Raw genomic sequence first — 21,969 nt, forward strand, 5'->3', positions numbered from 1 at the left:
TCTGCGTGGATCCCGTCACACCTGTTGGCGCCTGGCATGCATACGCTGGTGGATTAGTGATCTGCGCTGCAGTCCAAAGCCAACAAGTGAGGCTGTCTTTGGATAAATTAAGTGAGGTGACACAGAAGAAATGTGAAGGTGTTCCTCCTTTACCTCCCTTTGTATCATTTATAGCTTTAATTCCTATAAATGTTTTACTTTTTCTGTCACAAGAAAGCATGCACACCATAACATTTTTTTTTACTGAGCCTCCTTATTTATGTTTCAACCCTGTCCATACTTCAGTAGAAAAAAATTTCTTTTGACATTGTTTGTGGAAGCTTAGGTAATATATTGGGATAATCTGAGCAGCCATGACATCAACCGTCCCTAAAGGACAACAAATTTTGTGATCTATATTCCTATCATTCATTTTCCTTCTAAAGCAGCTAAATCCAGTCCTTGAGAGCTACTATCATGCAACCTTTATGAGGGGTGCCCAAAGTCGGTCCTTGAGGTCCGGCATCCTGCACGTTTTAGTTTTCTCCCTGGTGGTAGCAACGACCTTTTCAGCATGTCAGTGTTGTTCTTAGGCCATCTAACGAGCCGTCGTTTGATCCAGGTGCGTTAAAGCAGGGAGAGAACTAAAACTTACAGGATGCCGGCCCTCGAGGACCGACTTTGGGCACCACTTAGATGAATACCTGCTCTACCGCACCTGAATGAAATGCATGGCTTGTTACCGGGCTGCTGCAGAGCTAAATGACATGTTGATGATGGGATTTATCCATTTGATTCAGGGAATCATAGTGAAGTTGAAGGGTGAAGGTCTTGAAGACTGGACTTGGCACCTCTGCTCCAAGGACTTCTGGTTCTCTGGCTGTGTTTTCCTACCAAAAGTGCTTCCAGGGTTCCAGTGCTTTTCAAAGTCTGGCTCAGTAATGGTTTCTATAATAAGAGAGACAGCTGAGTGTCCCCTCATTACAGCTCTGTAAATGTCTAATTCATGCTTGATCCAATATCAGTTTTATTTAATTTTATCGCAATGCAGTATCTCAGTATTCCTGCAAAACCCCACCCTAGAATCTGAGTCTACAAAAGTAGTCCTGTCCTCTTGACCCGGAATGCTCTAGTTTAATATGGGCAGAACCAGAGTTGGCGGCAGATGAAACTTAGAAAACTGGTACTCCCCAAGCACTAGCAGCAGTTCAGTACTGGAGCTAGTTTGGAGAAAAAGCCCCCTGAGATGGTCTTATCAGAAAGAGCCCAAGCCAGGATTCAACCCGCAACGCTCTTGCAAAGCTACGATGCCAACCGATGCATCACTCTGCGGTTATTTTCTGAACGTTTAGCTAAGTAACTGCTGTTCTATTGATTCTACTCTTTTACCTCTGTTATTTGTCTAACTGTCAATTGATTATTACTCAAAATTAAAAATAGGTTTTAGGACCGTCTGCCTTTCAGGCATCAGTAATTTATTTTTCCACAATGAAAGGCAATCTTTAAAGAAGTCCCTTGACGAAATTTAATAAGTGAGTCGATTGTTAGCCTCTGAAATTGTTATTGCAACCTGTGTGAAAAGTCTTGACCAAATATGCTTTTAGAACTTGGCTAAATCTATCTAAATTTCCACTGAATTTTTGTCTTCTTTCACCTTAATGCCTAAATATTCTCACAATTTCCCTTATCATGTGAAAGATGAAGCTATCTTTATGTCACTACATAAAGTTTCTAAGCTAGTGATCAATTCCTCAAATATCACATCTTTTCATCCATGTGTCTTTTGGCACTTTTCCTTCTTACCCTCATCTGCAAATGGTTACAGTACATAAAGTTAAAATAGACTTGTTTAGACAGGAAGAAGAACATTCATGACAAAGATAAGGTACACCCTATTTTAAATCTTTGAGTTTAGCGCAACATTATTTTAAAGCAAACTTGCACCAACTTGCAACTCCCATCAACCCTAGAAAAATGCAAAATTCCCTGAATGAAAATAGACATATTGAAAGATATTTGGTAGAAAGAGACTAAAGGTTTTGTTAACTCTTTGTAGTAGCTGCCAATTTTAGACCTGGTCAATCCCAAGTGAGGGATTATGAAGCCCAGTCGTTTTGATTTTATTAACAGTGAAATTTTCTACCCTGTCACATTTCTGTCAGTCACGTAGGAAAATGTGCTGCTCCAAGAAAATATATTCTTTGATTGATTTTGTGGCATGCAGAATTTAATCACTGGTTTCGCCAGGCGACCGAAGGTCTTTGAACATCTCTAAAATAAATTAAAAAAACCTGTGGCATAAAGATCACAACTCTGAGACTCAATATATAACACAAACATGCAAAGATGCATAAAAAACTGAAATGCTACAACAACCAACAGCAATTACCTCACTTATGCAGCTGCTCAGTTTGCACTGAAGAAGATTTAAAGATGGAGTATGTTGCTTTTATAAAAATGTATTTGTTAGAACCGTTACTACACTGCCTGGCCAAAAAAAAAGTCGCCACCTGGATTTAACTAAGCAAATAGGTACAAGCCTGCTATTGGATAAGTACTGCATAGGCGATTATCTTTCAGCTGGCAACAAGTTATTTAACCCCAGCTGATGCAATGAGTAACTCCTCATTTCTTAAACAACCATGGCAAAAGACACATCCTGTGGTCGTGGAAAAGACGTTAGTCTGTTTAAGAAGGGTCAAATCATTGGCATGCATCAAGCAGAGAAAACATCTAAGGAGATTGCAGAAACTACTAGAATTGGGTTAAGAACTGTCCAACGCATCATTAAAAACTGGAAGGATGGTGGGGAACCATCGTCTTCCAGGAAGAAATGAGTCCAGAGTCCAGACCTTAACCCCATTGAGAATCTTTGGGATGTGCTGGAGAAGGCTTTGCGCAGTGGTCAGACTCTCCCATCATCAAAACAAGATCTTGGTGAAAGATTAATGCAACACTGGATGGAAGTAAATCTTGTGACACTGCAGAAGCTTATTGAAACAATGCCACAGCGAATGCGGGCTGTAATCAAAGCTAAAGGCGGTCCAACAAAATATTAGAGAGTGTGACCATTTTTTGGTGGCGACTTTTTTTTGGCCAGGCAGTGTATGTTCTAATATTAGAATATGAGACGGATAGTTGAGAGCACAGAAGAAGGTTTTGGTTGCTGTCAATCATGCGTGTGTACACAATGCTTAAACAAGTCCCTCTGCAGAGTTAGTGCTGTTCATCCCAATACACCAACGCTATGCAAAGCGGAGCCGGTCAAAGACATCACACATACTTCGTAGATGTGGACAACATGATGTTTGACAAAATCCACTCAATGTCTTGCATACATAGCAATGTGTAAACAATTTGCATTCTTTGTGCTCTTTGGGAACCCTGTCAGTTTCTCCTCAACAACTGCTGACTACCGAGTTTGGTGGTGGCTTCTGCTCACTTTCTCACACCTCTGTAACCTCAAAGTTGTTACAGGGCCAATCCCATTAGTGAGTTCAGATGTCACCGCCACCACTTTCTTGTGTTTTGCTTCTCAATCCAGAAGAGCTGCGTAATACATCACCTGAGGTCCCTGCTGCCAATGAAATCAGATTAGACGTGTCACAGAGTAATGATGATTGGCTTTAAATCCAGTCAAAGGCTCGGTAGAGTGGGCTGGGCCATAGGGTGTACATGCGTTTTGGGTCATGGGGTGGTGTTCATTTCAGTAAACCTGTGAGACATTACATGACTGTTTCCCATCTTCTGTTAGAACATCAACATCATTTGAGTGAAATCTGAAGTTCTTTGGTGTAAATTATGTAAGATATGGCAAACCTGTTCATCCTTCTCTTACTCTTGTTCCCTCTCGATAATAAGAAGAGGCTCTGACGGCTTTTGAGAAAATATTCTGGTTATTATTTTGAAGCTTCTTAGGACGCTTTGTATTCTGTATCATTTGTCATGAAACTACCAGTTGCAGAAACAGGACATTATAATGACAGTAAAACATGGTGGTGGTGTAGTGATGGTCTGAGGCACTTTTACTTATTCATGAAATCAAATGTTTTGCTCTCTGAGAAAATCCTGAAGAAGAATGTCTCTTCATCAGTTCAGGATCTTAAGATCTAAAACACTTGTGTTATGCAGCAGGACAATCTGAAGCAAACTGTTCAAAATCCAAAATAAATGTGTTTGAGAGCTCTACTCAGTGTGAACTTTTAATCATAAATCATCTCCTGGTAGCCTCAAACGTTGGCACAACCTGTTATAAGGTTTATGTGGCAATTGCTTTTTCACATTTAGTTTACTCCAGGTATCTTTTCCCTGATAGTAAAATTTGTTTGTTCTGAAACATTTAACATATGAAAACAAAATAAATATTTGAAGTTTTCCAGCTCAGTAATTAATTTATATAAATAAAGTGAATAAAACCTTCTTTCCGACACTCTCATACTTCATTAAAACCTTGAGCTAAGCAAAATGTGCGATGCAGACGCTCTTGTGGTCTTTTTTTTTATATCCCTATTATAAATCCAACTACATCCAGACTTGCATCTAAAGATCACTCAATGCAACATGAGCTGCAAGAAGTCTGAGCTGCAATTAGAGAACATTTTACAAGCTCCTTTACAAGTTGTGTAAAGAAGCTGTCAGTGCAGCAAATAAAAATGTATGTAGGCTAATTGGTAGGCAACAGGTAACTGTAGCCGGAATCTCCCGCTCTGAATCTCCCGCTCTGAATCTCTCGCTGCTGAATCTCCCAGTCTGTGTTGTGTTTTTCTCTGACTGCAGCCCCAAACCTGAGAATATCATACGCTGGACACCGTAAACTGGGCTGCAATAAGAAATCATTTTCTTTTTCCTGTTGATGAACCCAAAAGCGCACCTCATTATCAGCTCATTGGGGTTTTCATTATGGTCATTACTCCAGCTCTGTGGGCAACTGATGTAAATAATGTGGCCACTTTTTTTTTCTGCAGCCACATAAATTATGAAACTTTATGAGAACAATTTCACACTGAATCATCCTAAAGTTGTAAAATACACACACGTCTGAATCTTGCTAGTCAAAGCGTCGCCAATTACGAAGAAATTACCGTGAATCAACAATCCTGTTAGATAACACACAATGTCTGAAACATGTGCAAGCAGCCTCCAATGAAACCGTTCTCACGTCACAAATTTATGCTCCCTCTGCGGTTACGTTTTAATTTCACTCCATTTACTACTTAAATATGTGGTCATTCTGCACATTTTTCTTCAGCCTCCAGCCAGCTGTGCACCCTGTTTTTGCATAATTACTCCTCAGAGCAACCAGACACCACCAGCTTTAAGTGCAAAAGAGAAAAGAAAAATAACTGCGGCTTGCTTTCACATGTCTAAAAATGGGCTGATTGAATTTACGCTTAACACAAGAAACTACATCTACTTGGGATACTGCATAATTATGATTAATAAAACATTTTTCATATTGAATATTGTTGAGATTTTGGCAGATGTAAAATCTTGAGTGTGCATCACTGTCGAAAGTCTTTGTAACATCGGGTGATTGCTTTCGAAATTAATATTCTCACCAAACGAGTGGCAAAAATGTGATTCAGAAATATTCTATATGCAGTAATTAGTCTGTATAAGCATTTAAAATGGAGGGCTTTCTCTGCTCGGCTACAGTTTCGGTTGTACTGAGGGATATTCAAGGATCACACCTGAGCAGCATACACCGTAGTTTTAATTCCATCCTGTTGAAGAAAAAGTGCATTCTCTGTTTATTTTTCCCAGAAATTAATCAAATCTATTGAAAGTAAAGACATGCTCTTGTTTTTACCCAGTAATGACAGGAAACACTTTACTTTTCATGATGTCTGTAGGCTGATTTAGCTATAGATTTTACATGTAAAGTAATTTTTTGGTCTGACTCCATGACGACATTGATGTTTGCTGCCTTTTATGGCCTTATTGCATCTCATTGAGTGCTGATTTTCTTTCATTTTCAGGATGATAAAAAAAAAAACTGCTAGTCTTCCATCTATTAAGCTGAAATAATCTGATATAATGGACACGGTGAGTGACTATAATCTTGCCTGGGAATTTAATGACAGAAATACGGTGAGGGACGTTTTAATACCACATATTCTGAGTTAAAAGGGAAGAAATAGTTTCTCAAAAAAGTGGCTTAGTGTAAAGCCTTGCACCCCACCTTATATAATCTTTATTCGCAGATTATCAAATTACACAATGACATGATCAAGAAAGTTAGTTTCTACTGATTCTAACTCCAGAATCTCTATTCTGACTGTCCAGTCTGATTTGTTTGTCCTGTTAACTTGAACTGTAAAGATTGTGTAAACATTTCCTCTTGATACTCAAGATGCACACCCATAAGTTGAGTTATTTATGTAGATTCCTGCTTTGGTTGTGCATCAGACGATCACAACAATGCATAAAACTGATTCAGAAATGCAAGTGGTGGTGAAAGACAAATTCCTTTCCACAAGAATGCAAAGCTAAATTAGAATTACAAACATTTTCTGCATCTTGAGTCTTAAGTTTTCTTTTTAGCACTACATTAAAAGCTGACGTATTTCACTCTGATTTGTGCCCATAGTTCTCAGCATCAGACTATTTTTCTTGTTTGCCTAATACGTCAGCATTCTGGATACACTTGTGAGGATATTTTTTGCATTCCAGTAAGAAATGATACTAGTCTGCCATGTTTTGACACATGAGAACCACAGCCAAGGTCACAATTTCCACTTGAAGAAACAATGGTCTCTGGGAATGCATTATATGGTCTGTGAGAAGCCAGGTGTGTCCTCCCTTTATATCACAAGCAGCTTTCCAAAAACCCTGACAATGAAGTTGTAACCATAACTGAACAGATAGCTGGAGCTTAGCAGTAAAACTGTTTGGATTGATTGCTGCAATACCATGTGAGCACAGGTTAATGTCCTTGCTTGTATCTGGGAAAGAGTGTGCTGAACAATGTGTTGTCCCAAATAGATCTTAAGGAATAACGACAAAAAAAACCACACACAAAAAAACCCAACCATTTGTGAAAATGTGGTTTTGAGACTTAAGAGTTTGGTTAAGTGTAATGTTTAACTAGCGGGGTAAATTAAACAAGAGAGCGTCAGAGCGTTCTGTTCTTCAGCGATAGTGTTTGGGATTGTGGTTTGGAAACAATTTTTAGAGAAACAGTTAAAACACTGAAAATGTCACTTGGATTTTTGGGATTATTTCTGCTTCATTAAACCTCATGCTTCAGGGAACCGACACTAAAATGTTGCTTTTTTTTGTGTGGATAGCACATAAAACCTGGAAAAAGCATTTAACATTTAACTGTGCAGCCCTTTTTAAAATAATCTCTTTTACTATTTATCTCACAACAGCGCCTTGCATAAACATTCACACCCTTTGAACTGTTTGACATTTTGTAACCTCACAGCAAAACCCCCCCCAAAAACTCTGCACATTTCCTTTGTGACCAACATCCGGCCAGCCGTGTGCAGCCATGTGTCTCCACAAAATTTAAATTTTTCCAAGCAGTTTTCAAGAGGCGGCCATGGGGGGGCGCCACTGGTCATGTGCTCCTTCTATCAAATTTTCAGTTTTCGTTCCACGATTCCTTTTTATTCAGCTCGATTCATCTTTCCATAACATCTGACCATCTCTGTAGTTCATGCGAAAGAAAAGAATCCCCACACCATAATGCTGCCACTACCATGGTTCACAGTAGGGATTATGCGTTGTTGGTGATGTACTGTTACTTTTCTACCCACAATACCACGTTTTCTGAATTACCTACATTGTAGAAAAGAGTTGTTTCTTTTAATAATTCACAAGTTTCCCCAGGGCATTACAAGCCTGGCGGGCCACCAGGCTTTACTTGTGCCCCCATCAGGCTAAGCATTACTTATTCTTTTAAGGCTTTTTAAAATGTTGGCATTTTTAGACTTTTTTTGGTGTTCATGTATTAATTTTCCAATCTTTTAATTACACATAATTATCAAGTGATATTTTCAAATTTTCTGTCGAACATTTTTTTAACTCAAAAACACGACGGGCTGCTGGATGAATGACTGCCTTAGCACACAACCATCGGGTCTAGCAAGTTTTCTCGGGGAAACCCATGTTAAAAGCTTGGGTTGTTGTTTTTAAATCCAACTCTTTGTTTGTTAAACTTAGTTGACGGATGTTCCCTTAAGCCTCCGAGGCTTTCACTGAACAGTTGGGTTCATACTGAGTTTAAGCAGCACAGAAGGAGACTGTGTTGACTAATTTGGTATCCACTGAAAGCAACTGGCTGGACTGGATTTTATTTAGTGGTAAAAAGAAGAAAAGGCGCTAATTTATACACACATATACCTCATTGTCAGATTTTTTTTAGGGATGCACGATATTATCGGCATGGTATTGGTATCGACCGATATTAGTTGTAAAATTTTATATCAGACAAAATAACTCACCGATATAAAAGGCTTAGTTTTTACATAACAAACCAGTGACAATGATGCCTGCAGCACAGCACAACATTAAATTTGCACTATTTGAGTGTTGTCATTGTCTTAGAGAGAACAAATATCATGAATAAATTTGACATTAAACATGAAATTTTCAGCCTCCTTTTTAGCATTTGTCTTTGGTGCCATGCTAAATTGACGAGGATAATGCAATATTTTAATTCCTCAGTAGATAAAGCAATATATTGTCGGTAAGAAGGTATAGCCAAAAAAATATCGGTATCGGTTATCGGACAAATGAGTTTTAGTATATTGGCATATCAAATATCGATCAAAAATCCAATATCGTGTATCTCTAGATTTATTTTTAGTCATGAAAATCTTTTAAAACCATGTGCAACTATTTTAACTTCACAAGGATGTATTACTTCTTGCTGATCCTGAGAAAATACACTGAGGACTATGGTTGCTAAGTGACAAAACGAAAAAGTTCAAGACATATGGATACCGTTGCCTGTATAGTGTTATTTTAAGGGCTGTAGAACCAGAGGTGAGAATCTCCAGCAGGTAAATGTGTCGATCTATTTGGCAGTGTGTTATAAAAGCGTCATCTTTGGTCGGTGAGGTGGCAGCACCAGCAGTCAGCGGCTGCGTTTGATCCTTCAGCTGAGCAGCACTACGCTCGTTTAAAAAACTACTAATCTGTGCTGAAGTGTCCAGGAGTGGACGTAAGCAGCTCGGCTTGCTGGTTCTCTCATGATGTGAATAATTGATCTGACCGCGTTACATTCTGAAGGTCACGGCCTTCAAAGCAAAACAAACAGGTTTCTCTTCTTCTGGTCAACACTTTCATGTCAGGTAATCACACACACCAAAACACACCCACGCTGTGGCGCATGCATCGTCACTATAGCCCATGAATTGCTCAGTCAGCTTTTTTTATTCCTTTCAGAAATTGCACATTTCATCTCTTATTTGTTTGCGTGTGTATTTTTTTAGTTGTTGCCTTAAAAAAGTTTGCTGTCCCAGAAAGAGGAGTAGGAGGGGGGCGTACTCAGATGCCTGCAGCAATGCCCGTTCTAAGCTCTGCTTGCGCTTGTACTCTGCAGCCTACCTGAGCACATTTCGTCTGCAGTCACTATTTAAAGAGACTGAAATGCTATTAATATCTTTCTACTGTTTCCACCTTATTCTGCTTTTTTCCCCCTCCCTTCTCGTCCCCTGCTGACGACAGTTGCCCTCCTCTTTTTCACTCACTGCTTTTCCACTCACCCCCCATTTTTTGGATAGAAAATGCTGTTGCTCTAGTACTTATTGCTTGTTCCTCAACCCAGCTGTTATACAATTTGGAGAGCTGCATGTAATTGTATACCCAAAGTGCTGGGTTTGACATTGTTACTGATATATCCGAGATAGAGCCCCCTAAAAATAAATATTATGTTCTACTAGATGTGTTCAAGTGCATATTTACATCTGTATGTGCACTGTGACTCGCAAATGTATTCAAACATCAATGTGTTTTGTTGGGATTAGATGTGTTGGACCAACACAAAACAATGTTTTGCGCATTTTTGTAAAGTAAAAGTGACAGTAATTTGTGGTTTTAAAATCGAAAATGAAAATCAGAGGTTTATTTTTGCATTTTCATTTGTAATGGAAAATACTAGACAGGATTTTAACCTTTTCCTTCCCTTTAACATTTATTGACTACTTTGTGTATCACATTAAATCACAGGTTGTAACTTGACATGTAATGTAGAGTAGAAAGGAAATGATGCTTTTTAAGGTGCCACATGTTTTCCAGTGGATGTCCTTGTGGCAGACGTGTCCTCTGTGATTGAACTGTATAGTTTCTTGTGTTTCCACTGGTTCAGACTGTGGGTGAGGACCTTTTCCACACTTCTTCTTTCATTTTGAGATGCTACTTCTTTCACCTCGTGTCTGTGTGCCTCTGGTTTGTCCTCCAGCTCTGCCTTCATCAGTGCCCTCTCCTCTCCCTCCAGCTGCTGTTTGTACGTAACCGATAGCCGTTTTACCGAGGTGATTGAATCAAGGCTGCATTTTCTCACAATCCACTAGGTCTGCTTCTCTTTGCTGTACTTGCTGGCACACAGCAGCGAGTGCTAACATACACAAACACACGTCCGCAGTGTAATGCAGCTGCACACATTGTCATACATGTTTATTAGAGCTTCAGCTTGTCAGTATCCTGGGAGGCCATGCAAAGTAACATGAGAGCCCAGTTTTTATTTGTATATGGTTACAGGAGAACGACAGTAAGAGCACCTTGCCTTGTGTCCATTAAAAGCAGCCTGGTTGCCATGTAGGCTGCTGAACATGTATTTGTTGTCTGCTTCTGCAGCCGTCCGGCGTCCCTCGGGAGTTTTACATCCCTGAATTCAAAGTGCGCACACTTTAAACATATGTGCAGCAGCTTGTGGAGCGTAACGGCATTCAGTTTGAGTTTCAGCGCAGAGTTATGGTGTGCTTTTTTTCAAACCTTCTCTCTCTTACCTGTTTCCCTGGGTTTGCATTTTTTTTTGGATTCTCTCCGGTGTCCATGAGACAAATTACTCCTGGCTAGATTTAGCAGAAAATTAGACATTGTCTCTATAAAGCAGAACATGCATTATTCTCTTTTGGTAGTTCTGGGGCAATTACTAATACAGACAGCCTTTCAGAGAACCACCTGAGTGGCTCAGTGTTATTAGTTATTTCCTCCATGGCATTTTGGCAATCCCTTTTGTACCCACTGCTCAAAAATGCTCATTTTATTAATGTTGTGTTTATTAAATCTTTCCTTTTGTATTCCTTCCATATTGGTGGTAGTAAATAAGGTCTTCTTTGATGGAGGGTTCCTAGGCAGTTTTAAAAGACTGGAAAGTGAAGAATTTATGGAAAGAGGAAAATGGAGGTTGTTTTCCTTCTTCCACTTTCTAAAAGTCAAAAGTTTAATAATACTGAATAAATGCAGTTATTCATAATTTCACATGGTTTTGTCTTTGACTTGTCAAATCAATCCTGATTTTATTTTATTGTTTTACCCATCACTCATTTGACCAAATAACTGACTTATAAACCCATTAGAAAATCCAAAATGATCCGTTTCAATACCTGTCAGACAATCATTTTTAGGAAATTCACAAACTATCTTTTATAATAAGCATTCTTTATTAGACCAGTGGAAAATTATACAAGAGTATCTTTAATTGAGTGTTCAAGTTTAAAACTTTCTCTTCAAATCAGAATGATATAAAAAAGTGCAAAAAAAAATATTTTGAATTTGAGTCTGGAGAAGACTAGAATTTTGTAACAACAAGCATTTAGGAGTTAAGGACATAATGGTTCACGTATTCCTACTGAACATTTTTGGCAAAGGCTTTTTGGTTTGGCACGTGCGTTTATTGAACTAATAAACCGTTCTTTTAAATCTGTACACATGTGGAACGTTTATGTGTGAAACTGAAGAATGCATTTGTGCAACTTTAAAAAGTGGAACCAAAACTAGAGCAGTAAAAATCTGCATTTTGGGAACATTGCAGTTAATTATTCAGCCATGGTGACGACGGAGTGCAGTTAGGCTTTCAGACAGCACCAAAGCCTAACTGCACAATTTTTCAACATCAATACTGTGAATTTAATTACACATTTGAAACGACATCATTCCACATCGCTGGTTCTGACAAAAGCAGGCTAAACCGCCCACAGCGTTCACCTGGTACCACTCTGGTACCACTGTCTCAAACAGGTTCCCTGCAATGCTGCATTCAAGTGAGACTCACTGGATTCTTTAGACATCAAAATGACCGTCACTATTTTAAAAATAAAAATAGTGAAGGACAAAACCTTTTAGCGAGGCTCGTCTTCTTGTCAAAGTTTGCTGCATTTGTTCTGACATACTTTTAAATGAATTGATAACTTTTTTAATCTAGTGAGATGTTGGGTCTAGTTAAGTCAAAGCCATGCAGACTTCCCTCTCTGCTGTTCTGGTGGAACTGATCCTTTGGTCCTAATTGACGTTTCCTTGAAAGAGGGATTGATGGTGGACGGCCATCCTGGCTGGTGGATAGGAAATGTTCCCTCAGCAGAAATATGACTCCTTCTTCATAAGCATCACACGGATGGATTTAGTGTCTCATCTATCTCTTTTTCTTAGTGTTTATTTATTTCTATACACTATCTTTGCTTACATAAAGCAGGCTTGTGATGGGGTTAGGTTTAAAAGATGACACATTCCTAGACAGAAGTCCCAAACTCTCATCCATTTACATGAAGCCGCACCTCAATTTTTACACCTACTTTCTGGTCCTTCTCAGCCTCTGATTCACAAGGCAAATAGTAATGATAAAGTACCACAAAGTTCTCGCTTTTCAAACTTAACATTAACTTTTCACTTAAACAGCTGAAAATCGGCTCTACATATTGACGCACAAGTCCTCCATTGTGTGACTTTGTGAATTAATGTACCGAGTCTGCTCTCAGCTTTAGCGAATGAGCCTGCTGGGGTGATTTAGTGGATGCAGCCTTGAGGGAGATACCTTAAACTTAAGATACTCACAATTCAGTTAAAGTTATTATATTGACATCAAGTCACCCAATTGGCATTCAGGCTGAATGCAAACGTAGCTTGAAGAAAAGGAAGGGCAGACTGACTTCACTATTCACTGGTAAATCACCGACTTGTATCCTTCAAATTAAGGTCTTGACACTTCTCACTAAAATCTCCAAAATGATTTACTTGTATTCAGAAGTCTCAGAAGTCAACTGTGTACACTTTTAGAGAGATAAACCAAATTTGCCTCATCTTACCCTGAATGAAGATCTAAATATAGTGAGGACGTCCCGTTTGAAATAAGATTTAGGGGTTTTGTTACCCCACACACCGCAAGCTGGATATATTAAGATGATTAGTTTGTGGACTGTACCTTTTTTGGATTATTGTTTGTAAAGTCCTCTATTACCTTTTATGTTATTTGTCTGCATTTTGATGTCATAATTATTAGTATGTTTTACTTTCACTGCTACAATAGCAGAACATACTTGTCCAAAAATGGCAGAAATAGCTCCGTATTAGATTCTTTAAATCTTTATGCTTTAATCAATGATGAAAAAGCCATCAGCCGCACTCTAGGCATTGCAGGCAAAAGCATCCTGGGAAAAAGAAGCCACCTTTCTAGGTCCTCAGAGGCTCTGCTGGTGTCGCTGAAGATGACTCTGCCTTTTCTATAAATGTCTCCAGTCCTGTGTTTGCTGGCTTTACTAGGGGCAGTGCTCTTCATGCATCTTATTCACTGAGGAAAAACCTTGTAGGTTGTAAAAAAAAAATTTTCATATGTGTGTATTTCCTGGAAACCTCAAATATGAAAAATGTTGGTACGCAGATTCCTTTTAGGAAATCCATCACTGCAGATTGAAACTTTTGCTAAAAAGAGAAATCAGGTTATTTCTTCATCTTTTTAACTCTGGGAATCCTTCGTCTATATTTTATAAAAGCCACGCTGTGCTGCACTTTGTTTCCTGTCATAAAGAAGGGGTCAATAAAAGAAACCATTTGAGATGCTGCCCCACCTAATCTCCTCGTTGTGGACGTGCATACGCTGCGCTTTGAGTTAATTGAGGGGGAAAAAGTCAGACAGTTTAGTCAGCATATTACTCAGCTGATGAAAGGCCAAAATGCATTATTTCCACAGCGTCATCAAAGTTGTTTTTTTTTTCTTCTTTTTTAAAAAAAACCTAACTATTCCGTTTATAAAGCATAAACCGCTGTGTGCGCTTCGCCACACCGAGAAAAGAAAACATGCAGTGGTAATTTGGGGTTTTTTCATGCTTGGTGTCCGGTCTCTTCCTAGCTGTCGAAGGTCCACTTTGTAATTCTATTTGTGGCGTCTCACCAGCTGCAAACTGTGGTTATGCAGGCAGACGGCACAACAGCCTTAGAAGTTGCTTACTGAGTCGTCGTCCTCCTTGTTTGTGATGAAAGTGGCGGTTCTGAGGAAGATGTGGAAAACAAAAGCAGAAACAAAACTGAATGTTTTTAACTCACAGATCTAAACTTGAAGCCTCCAAGTTATTCACTGTTAGATTCATCAGGATGGTGTGATTCCCCACATAGACATAGTTGAGATCTATCCATTTAAAAAAGAGTAAGAATTTATTCTTTTACATTTTTAAAATTTATTAGGAGTTTTTTATTATTATTATTATTAGGTTTCTGATAAATAATTTACCTAAAACATGAGAAGAAAAAGCAAACCTAAATTGATCAGAAATTATCCATTTATTAAAATAAATCTAAAATAATAACTGTCCTGTTTAAATAAAATGAAAAAATATAAAGTATGCATCATCAAATTTCTGTTTATTCTTTATCTTTACGGATATGAAAGATGCATTGATTTTTCTGTTGGAGCATATTTCTCTTTAAGATCTTTTCAAGTATAATCACTTTCCTTATGAGAATTTATGAGCCTTATATGGGGGTATTTTTAGCTCTATTTTATGTTATAATGTAATTTCCTCATCAAATATTGGAATGTTGCTTTGATTGATTCATGTGTTTGAGGAATCCTTGAATCTTTAGTTTAATCTAAACGATGTTGCCGTTTTAAGTAACAGAATATACCTTTTTCTTTTCACAAACCTAACATAACTTGTTCCTAAATATTTTTCCTCAACAGTCGTGTTTTGCTGAATGAAATAATTGCCAAGCTTCCTTACATCTGAAATAACTCTGGAAAAAATGAGTTGTTTATACCAGCGTGAGAGTAGCTTAAACACAAGGCACAGTTATTCAATATTTATGTGGTTTCATTTCAGTGCAGCGCTGAAGCAGGAGTGGGACTGTAATTTTTGTTCAAACTTAAGTCGTTGCCTTGCTTAAAAAAAAAAAAAAATTACAATTTCACACCAGTAACATTTCTTAAAGGTTTGTTTTGAGATGCAACAACAGTATGTCATAACTAAATGATACGTTAACTGAAATATTCTCAAAAGCCTTTTGGCTTGTTGTTCTAATTCAGTTTTCTGAGTTCATCAGCAGGAATTCATGTAGCCTGCTTTTCTGTCATGATGATGAATATTATTTGCCACATCTGTTCACTCTCTGGCCACCAGATAGTAGCAAAATGTGACCTTTGATAAGGACGGCAAATATATTAATCACCATGAAACTTTGCTGCAGTTTCAATAAATGTCACAATGTTTTGATTCTTTATCGTTCTCTATAACTGCATTTTGTGTTTGTGTAAAGTTATGGATCAATCATTTCTTTAACTCATTAGTGTTATGTCCTGTGTGTTTTTTGTGACGCCTTTTCTATGTACATAAACATATTACACATAGTTGGACAACTATGATTCTTGAGAGTCCATTAATTCATGCCAATCTAGAATTCAATCATGACCAAAGACACAGCCAATGCTTTTGTCAAACTTCCTGGAAATGCTAAATAATGTCCAAGTTTCCATCTGAAGCCTAATATCATTTACAGAGAGCAAAATTGGTCTTTTTACATCCACAGTTAGTGCAGCCCAATGAAATAATTGGTTATCTGCCGCTGAAAACCTTCAAAATTTCTTTCAAATGCATCCATTTCTCATAAAGTTTTGCTAATATCTGTTAGCACGCTCTCTCTCTCTCTCTTTATTATTTTGGATAAAAATTGCAGGGCATTTAAGAGGTTTGACAGTGTGGTATTTTTTTTATTGGTCACTGACACAGAATGTGAAGCCTGCATATTTTAGTAAGTTTTATTCAGCTCATTTGACCTGAGAGCCCTATTGTTTATGTGTTTAAACGTGTAACTCATGCCTGATTATAAATCAAAGTGCTGCTTAAAAAATATCAGTAACTTAATTAGCAAAATATGTGTTTTTCAGTTTCCTGCTGGTGTTCAGCTGCTTGGTGTTGTCTGTGTTTTCGACCATTCCTGAGTACCAAAAGATGGCCAATCAAGGCCTCTTCATCCTGGTAAGATCTCCTCTTCATCTCTCTGACACATATAAGTGACATATAGCACCCATTTTCAGAGTCTCCTTTATATATATATTTGTATTTGTATTGTTTTTGATCATAGAAGTAGTTGTGTAAGCAATTGAGCGGATTCGGGTGATGTTGACTTTGCAGGAAATCACAGACATGATGCTCTAATCCTAAAAGTCGTCCCTTAATCATCTCTTTTCTTCTGTGCTATAACCGCTTTAGTGAAAACTAATGGATGCTCACTTTTCCTTCCAAACCTGACTCATCCACCTCCTCCTTTCTCTTCTCCCGCCTTACTCATCATTATGTGTCTTTTAACAGCAATGCTCCTGACTTTCACATTCGTTTAGTTTACGCTGTCCGTCAATCTCCTGCCATTATCGGCCAATTGGCCGTCAGTGAACTTTACTTACACTATCAGCATCATTTGTTGACATTTTGGTCCTGTTGAGTCCAGAAATCTGCACTATTAAATGAAAACAAACAATGCTGTGACTTAGTTTGTTTTACTGTTTTATAAATAGTCTTGAAATCTTGCAATTCAATGTTTAAAGTGACAATGATAATGATACAACAGTGTTTTTCTATGAACTACTGACAACACGTCTCTAAAATTCAAGCAAAAATTTTGTGTTTATTTGCAGACAATGAGAAATGGTCAAAATAACGAAAAAGATGCAGTGGGGTTAGACCTCAAATAATGTAAATGAAACAAGTTCATATTTATTTACAAACAACAATACTAAGGTTTTAACTCAGGAAGAGTTCAGAAATCAATATTTGGTGGAATAACCATAAAGTTTATATATATATATATATATATATATATATATATATATATATATATATATATATATATATATAAAATCACTACAGCATTGAGAGAGCTTTTCAGATCTGCAAATCACATTTTATGGGATGTATTAGATCAATGCATTCACAATTTTCCTATAAAAATCATGACATCTTTCTAAAAGCCCATTCTGCTTTGACTGGTGAATTTCAATAGTAGCAGCCATGACCTTGTCTTTTGCACTTTTCCATTGGAATTTTCTGGAATTTCTTTTTATTTTATTGTTTTTTGAAAGCTGTGAAATAATGAAGCTCTCCAGTTGGAAGGTTGGCAATCCAGTCCTCAGCTCTGCTTCATGTTCCAAGTGTTCTTGGGTAAAATGCTGAACCTACAGTTGCCATAAATACTCTGACTGGTCTGCGATGTCAGAACAAAAAGCGTTGAGAATGCAAATATAGAAAACGCTGTGAGAATTGGTCAATTTGTAATATATTGTGTATGCAAACACCTAGAGAAAGTTTGTGATGAATGGATCAAAATGCGGCGGATACGTTTGTGTGTGATTTGCAGGAGTTTGTAATGATCGTGGTGTTCGGCTTGGAGTACTTCATCAGGATCTGGGCAGCTGGATGTTGTTGCAGATACCGGGGATGGCAGGGACGCCTGAGGTTTGCCAGGAAGCCCTTCTGTGTCATAGGTCAGAGTCTGTGTGTGAACAGTCAATCAAACCCAGCAGTTCTGTGTCTTCCTGTGGACAACATTTTTCAAACATCATCTCGTAATGACCTTTTCCTATCTTTCTGTTGCTGTTTTGTTCGAACGCCTTTGCTGTAGATTTCATCGTGTTTATCGCATCGCTAGCGGTGATCGCCGCAGGGACGCAGGGCAACATCTTCGCCACGTCAGCCCTGCGCAGCATGCGTTTCCTGCAGATCCTGCGCATGGTTCGCATGGACCGGCGCGGAGGCACCTGGAAACTACTTGGCTCCGTGGTTTATGCTCACAGCAAGGTGGAAATGACAAAACTGCTACACTTGTTCTGATAAAACAAACCTGACTGCTCAAATTTATATTCGAGGAATATGAAGTTTTATCCAAGCTTACTTCTACTTGGGTGGCATGATGAGCGCTGTACATGGTGGTTACTGTTTGGATGAATGGGTTATTAACAGGGGACATGAAAGGAAACATGCTAATGCTAATTAATTAACGCCTCCCGCCTTGAAACATGCATCTCACCTTGAAAGCTGTTCGCTTAGAGGGGCTTCTTTTGCTGACAGGAGCGATGCACATCCTACAGTCAGCATTATGTAGTGAGCTACAATGATGATGATGAATTGATGTAAACGCTCTCCGAGTGCAGCGACGCAACCAAGTCAAAATGCAAGCCAAATGCAATTATGAGGCAAAGCTTAACCAATAATGGTTAAGCTTTAGTAGTAGTGACATGGTAACGACAGCAGGGATCTGGATGTTAAAGAAGCTGCTGACGACTAATGTGATCGATGTCCATTCTCTGCCTGACAGGAGCTGATTACAGCCTGGTACATCGGGTTCCTGGTGCTCATCTTTGCCTCCTTCCTGGTCTACCTGGCTGAGAAAGACATCAACTCAGATTTTGGCACCTATGCAGACTCCCTCTGGTGGGGGACTGTGAGTACTGCACAACCCCCCCAGCCTCATTGTTTTTCCAGCGAGTGGTGACAGTAAATTTTTATGGTGGCAAAGCTTTCAAGAGCAATTTAAGCTTTTAAATGTCTCTTCTCAACTATAAAAACTGAAGAAAAAAAAACACTTTATAGGTGATTAAGCAACGTTGCTTAAAACCACATGAAGGCGTAGCAGGGTTATGGCGGTGTGCTGACTATTTTATTTCATTTATTGCATTGTTTATTTGTCCAGAAGGACCTTTCACAGCTGATTAAAATGAAAAGTTAAGATCAACTGTAAAGACAATAAAATGATGAAAAAGAGATATGAAACAACACACTTAAACCTACTGAATCAAAAACTACTGAATCAAAAATTATTAGTACAGTTCTGGTTCATTTTTAGCCAATTCTTTATTTAATTCTGAATCTTGTAATCTCAGTTATGGTCTTAAAATCAGATTTTTATTTTATTTTTTCATTTCAAACAGGTTTCTAAAAACAAGAAATCAGTAGGACAAATAAAACATGTTCAGACATAACCAAGAACAAAATAGTTTGTTTAGTACTAGGTTTCTGTTTGAGAAGGAGTAGGAAGAAGTGAACACTTATTTAATCCAATCCATTATCTCAATTTAATGAGATATATTACTGATGGACTCAATAATTATAACATACTTGTAATTTAAACCATGTTGTAATATTTATGTGCCTGTTCAAATGGTAAATTGTTCCAAAGGTTCCTGCAAAATGGTATTAGTATTATTATACAATGAAGCTTACTTTAGGATGTAGGATTGATTCTTCTTCTTAGTTATTAAAGCCCCATTTTCTTCTTTTTGAAGTAAAATTTCTTGCAAAAGTAGCAGCAGCCCTTGAGCTTTGTCACATTTGATCATGTTCCACCCACAAACCTTTGTGCGTATTTACTGGGATTTTACGTGATAGACCTACATGAAGTAGCTACAACTTTTCTACAAATAAAAATCTAAAAACTTTGACTTACAATTCTGTTCTGCTCCGCTGGGTCAGTACTTTGTCGAAGCTTCAACTATTTGGTGTCTGTTTCCAGCATCTTTCAAATCTATAGGCTCAAATTTTTTGTTCAATAACTTTTGCCAAAAGAATCCAAGCTCATTTATATTGAATAAGGATCACCTGTAAACAGCAGTTTCAAAGGCTTGGAGTCACAGATGCCAAATCAGATTGTCTCATTGGCAGGCGAACATTTAACTCGGTGTCAGTTTTTCTTTAAAGGTTAACTTTACCAGCATCCCACAGCATTATGCTGCCACCACCATTTTTCATGATGGGATTCTGATATGGACAAAGTTGGAATTTAGCTTCATGGACTATCCCTGCGATGAACTCCATATGATTTTTCCTGACCTGCTGCCTTCGCTGGTCTTCATGCATAATGCTGATTGTTCATTAATGTTCTCCAACGAACCTCTGAGGCTTTCACATGACAGCTGGATTTATACTTAGATTAATTAACACACAGGCAGACTTTTTAGATCATATAATTGGGTGCCTTTTAACTCTATAAGTCCTAAACTTATCCAGCCAAATTTGCAGTACCTTAATTCCGCCACACGTTGCGCTATCTGAAAAATTCCAAACGTTTCTGAACAGGGAGACTTTGCGCTTTCCCGCCAGTATCGGGTTATTACGGTAATTTCATCCTCGCTGTAGCAGTGAGTGAAATTAATCTGAGGGGTGCTCTTTTAATAAACTGTAAATTGCGAAAATAACTTGCTAGATATCAATAGTTCTAGTTGTTATGGATATATGGGCAAATATATTTACACACAAGACATTTAAAGAACTGCGTTCAATTAAAATAAGCAAAAATATCCAGGTGGAGATTTGAAACTGAGGTCATAAAGGGTTAAGGCATCACTAGATATTTACTTTGAAGTATCAAAGCAAAGGGAGCTGAATACTTATTAGATCTCCTTTCGCAATAATTAAAAAAAGCTGGAGAAAGTTGAAGGGGAAATGCTTTATGTACTGGGTTGTCTGCTGCATACAGTTTACATGTTGTTGTGAGGATCACAGCTTTTCTTTGAGACCTGAATTTTTCATACATTCAGATAACTTTGACCACCATTGGGTATGGGGACAAGACGCCTCGAACGTGGCAGGGACGACTTCTGGCGGCTGGTTTTGCCCTCCTGGGTGTCTCTTTTTTCGCCCTGCCTGCTGTAAGTTCACTGTATTTACAAACATCCTTATCTGTGACCTTTTTTTTTTTTTGACAAAAAACAAAATTAGCAGCCTTTTTTTTTTTTATCTTTAGGGAATCTTGGGTTCAGGCTTTGCCTTGAAGGTTCAGGAGCAGCACCGGCAGAAGCACTTTGAGAAGAGGAGGATGCCTGCTGCAAATCTCATACAGGTGATTGACTAAGCTGATGTTATGTTCTGCTCACACATCACCTGGGCAGTGTTGACTCTGACCTGTTCATCCCTCTAGGCTGCATGGCGTCTCTATTCTACAGATGCCAAACACTCGTATCTAACAGCAACATGGTATTTCTACGACAGCATGTTGCCTTCGTTCAGGTAGGTGTTGCCATCAGGCCACCTGGTCTGCAGTGAGCTGAATCAACAAGAACCACAAACCGCGTCTTACTTAAAATACTGACAGCTTCTCTCTAAAGGTGAATAAAAGTAATAAAAAACGTTGGAGCTGATTATTATTCAGATTATACAATTAATTCAGTGGGATAAAACAGCATTTTGTCACTCGAACTCTCTTCAGTTTTAAACACAGAAATTTCACAACCATTATGTAGTTACACTTAATAACATTTTTATGCATTTTATGTTTTTTTATTTATTTATCTACTTTAGTTAATTTTGCATTTGTGCTCTAACTTTTATTTTTGTGATTTTTTAAAAAAAATGTCCCCATCTCAAATTTTTAATTTCTTTTTTTTATATTAATGGAAAAATATCTATTTTTTGAGCAACTTGTAATCTAACTTTTTACATCCAAGCCAAATACATGAGGAAATAATTCAATCGGGACTTTAAAAAGAAAAAATAAAAAAATATTTTTTTGTTTTTTTTCTCCGAAGAGTTTTTGCGGCGCTAGTGGCCCGTATTTTTTTCTACAGTA

At 38.0% G+C, this 21,969-nt stretch overlaps 2 protein-coding genes across 3 annotated transcripts in view; both read left to right on the forward strand.

Annotated features, from left to right (window-relative positions):
* The window catches only part of aunip (aurora kinase A and ninein interacting protein), a 954,922-nt gene that overhangs the window by 150,831 nt on the left and 782,122 nt on the right, over positions 1-21,969 (forward strand). The window lies entirely within an intron of this gene.
* Positions 1-21,969, forward strand: part of kcnq4 (potassium voltage-gated channel subfamily Q member 4) — a 57,863-nt gene that overhangs the window by 19,028 nt on the left and 16,866 nt on the right. For both annotated transcript variants that reach the window (XM_028036546.1, XM_028036545.1), the window contains 7 exons: positions 16,301-16,391; positions 17,767-17,893; positions 18,031-18,206; positions 18,724-18,849; positions 20,942-21,052; positions 21,148-21,243; positions 21,322-21,410. In XM_028036546.1, the coding sequence (XP_027892347.1) occupies positions 16,301-16,391; positions 17,767-17,893; positions 18,031-18,206; positions 18,724-18,849; positions 20,942-21,052; positions 21,148-21,243; positions 21,322-21,410 (816 nt within the window). The remainder of the gene's footprint in view (positions 1-16,300; positions 16,392-17,766; positions 17,894-18,030; positions 18,207-18,723; positions 18,850-20,941; positions 21,053-21,147; positions 21,244-21,321; positions 21,411-21,969) is intronic.

Source organism: Xiphophorus couchianus, chromosome 13, assembly GCF_001444195.1.
Source record: "Xiphophorus couchianus chromosome 13, X_couchianus-1.0, whole genome shotgun sequence".
NCBI lineage: Eukaryota > Metazoa > Chordata > Actinopteri > Cyprinodontiformes > Poeciliidae > Xiphophorus > Xiphophorus couchianus.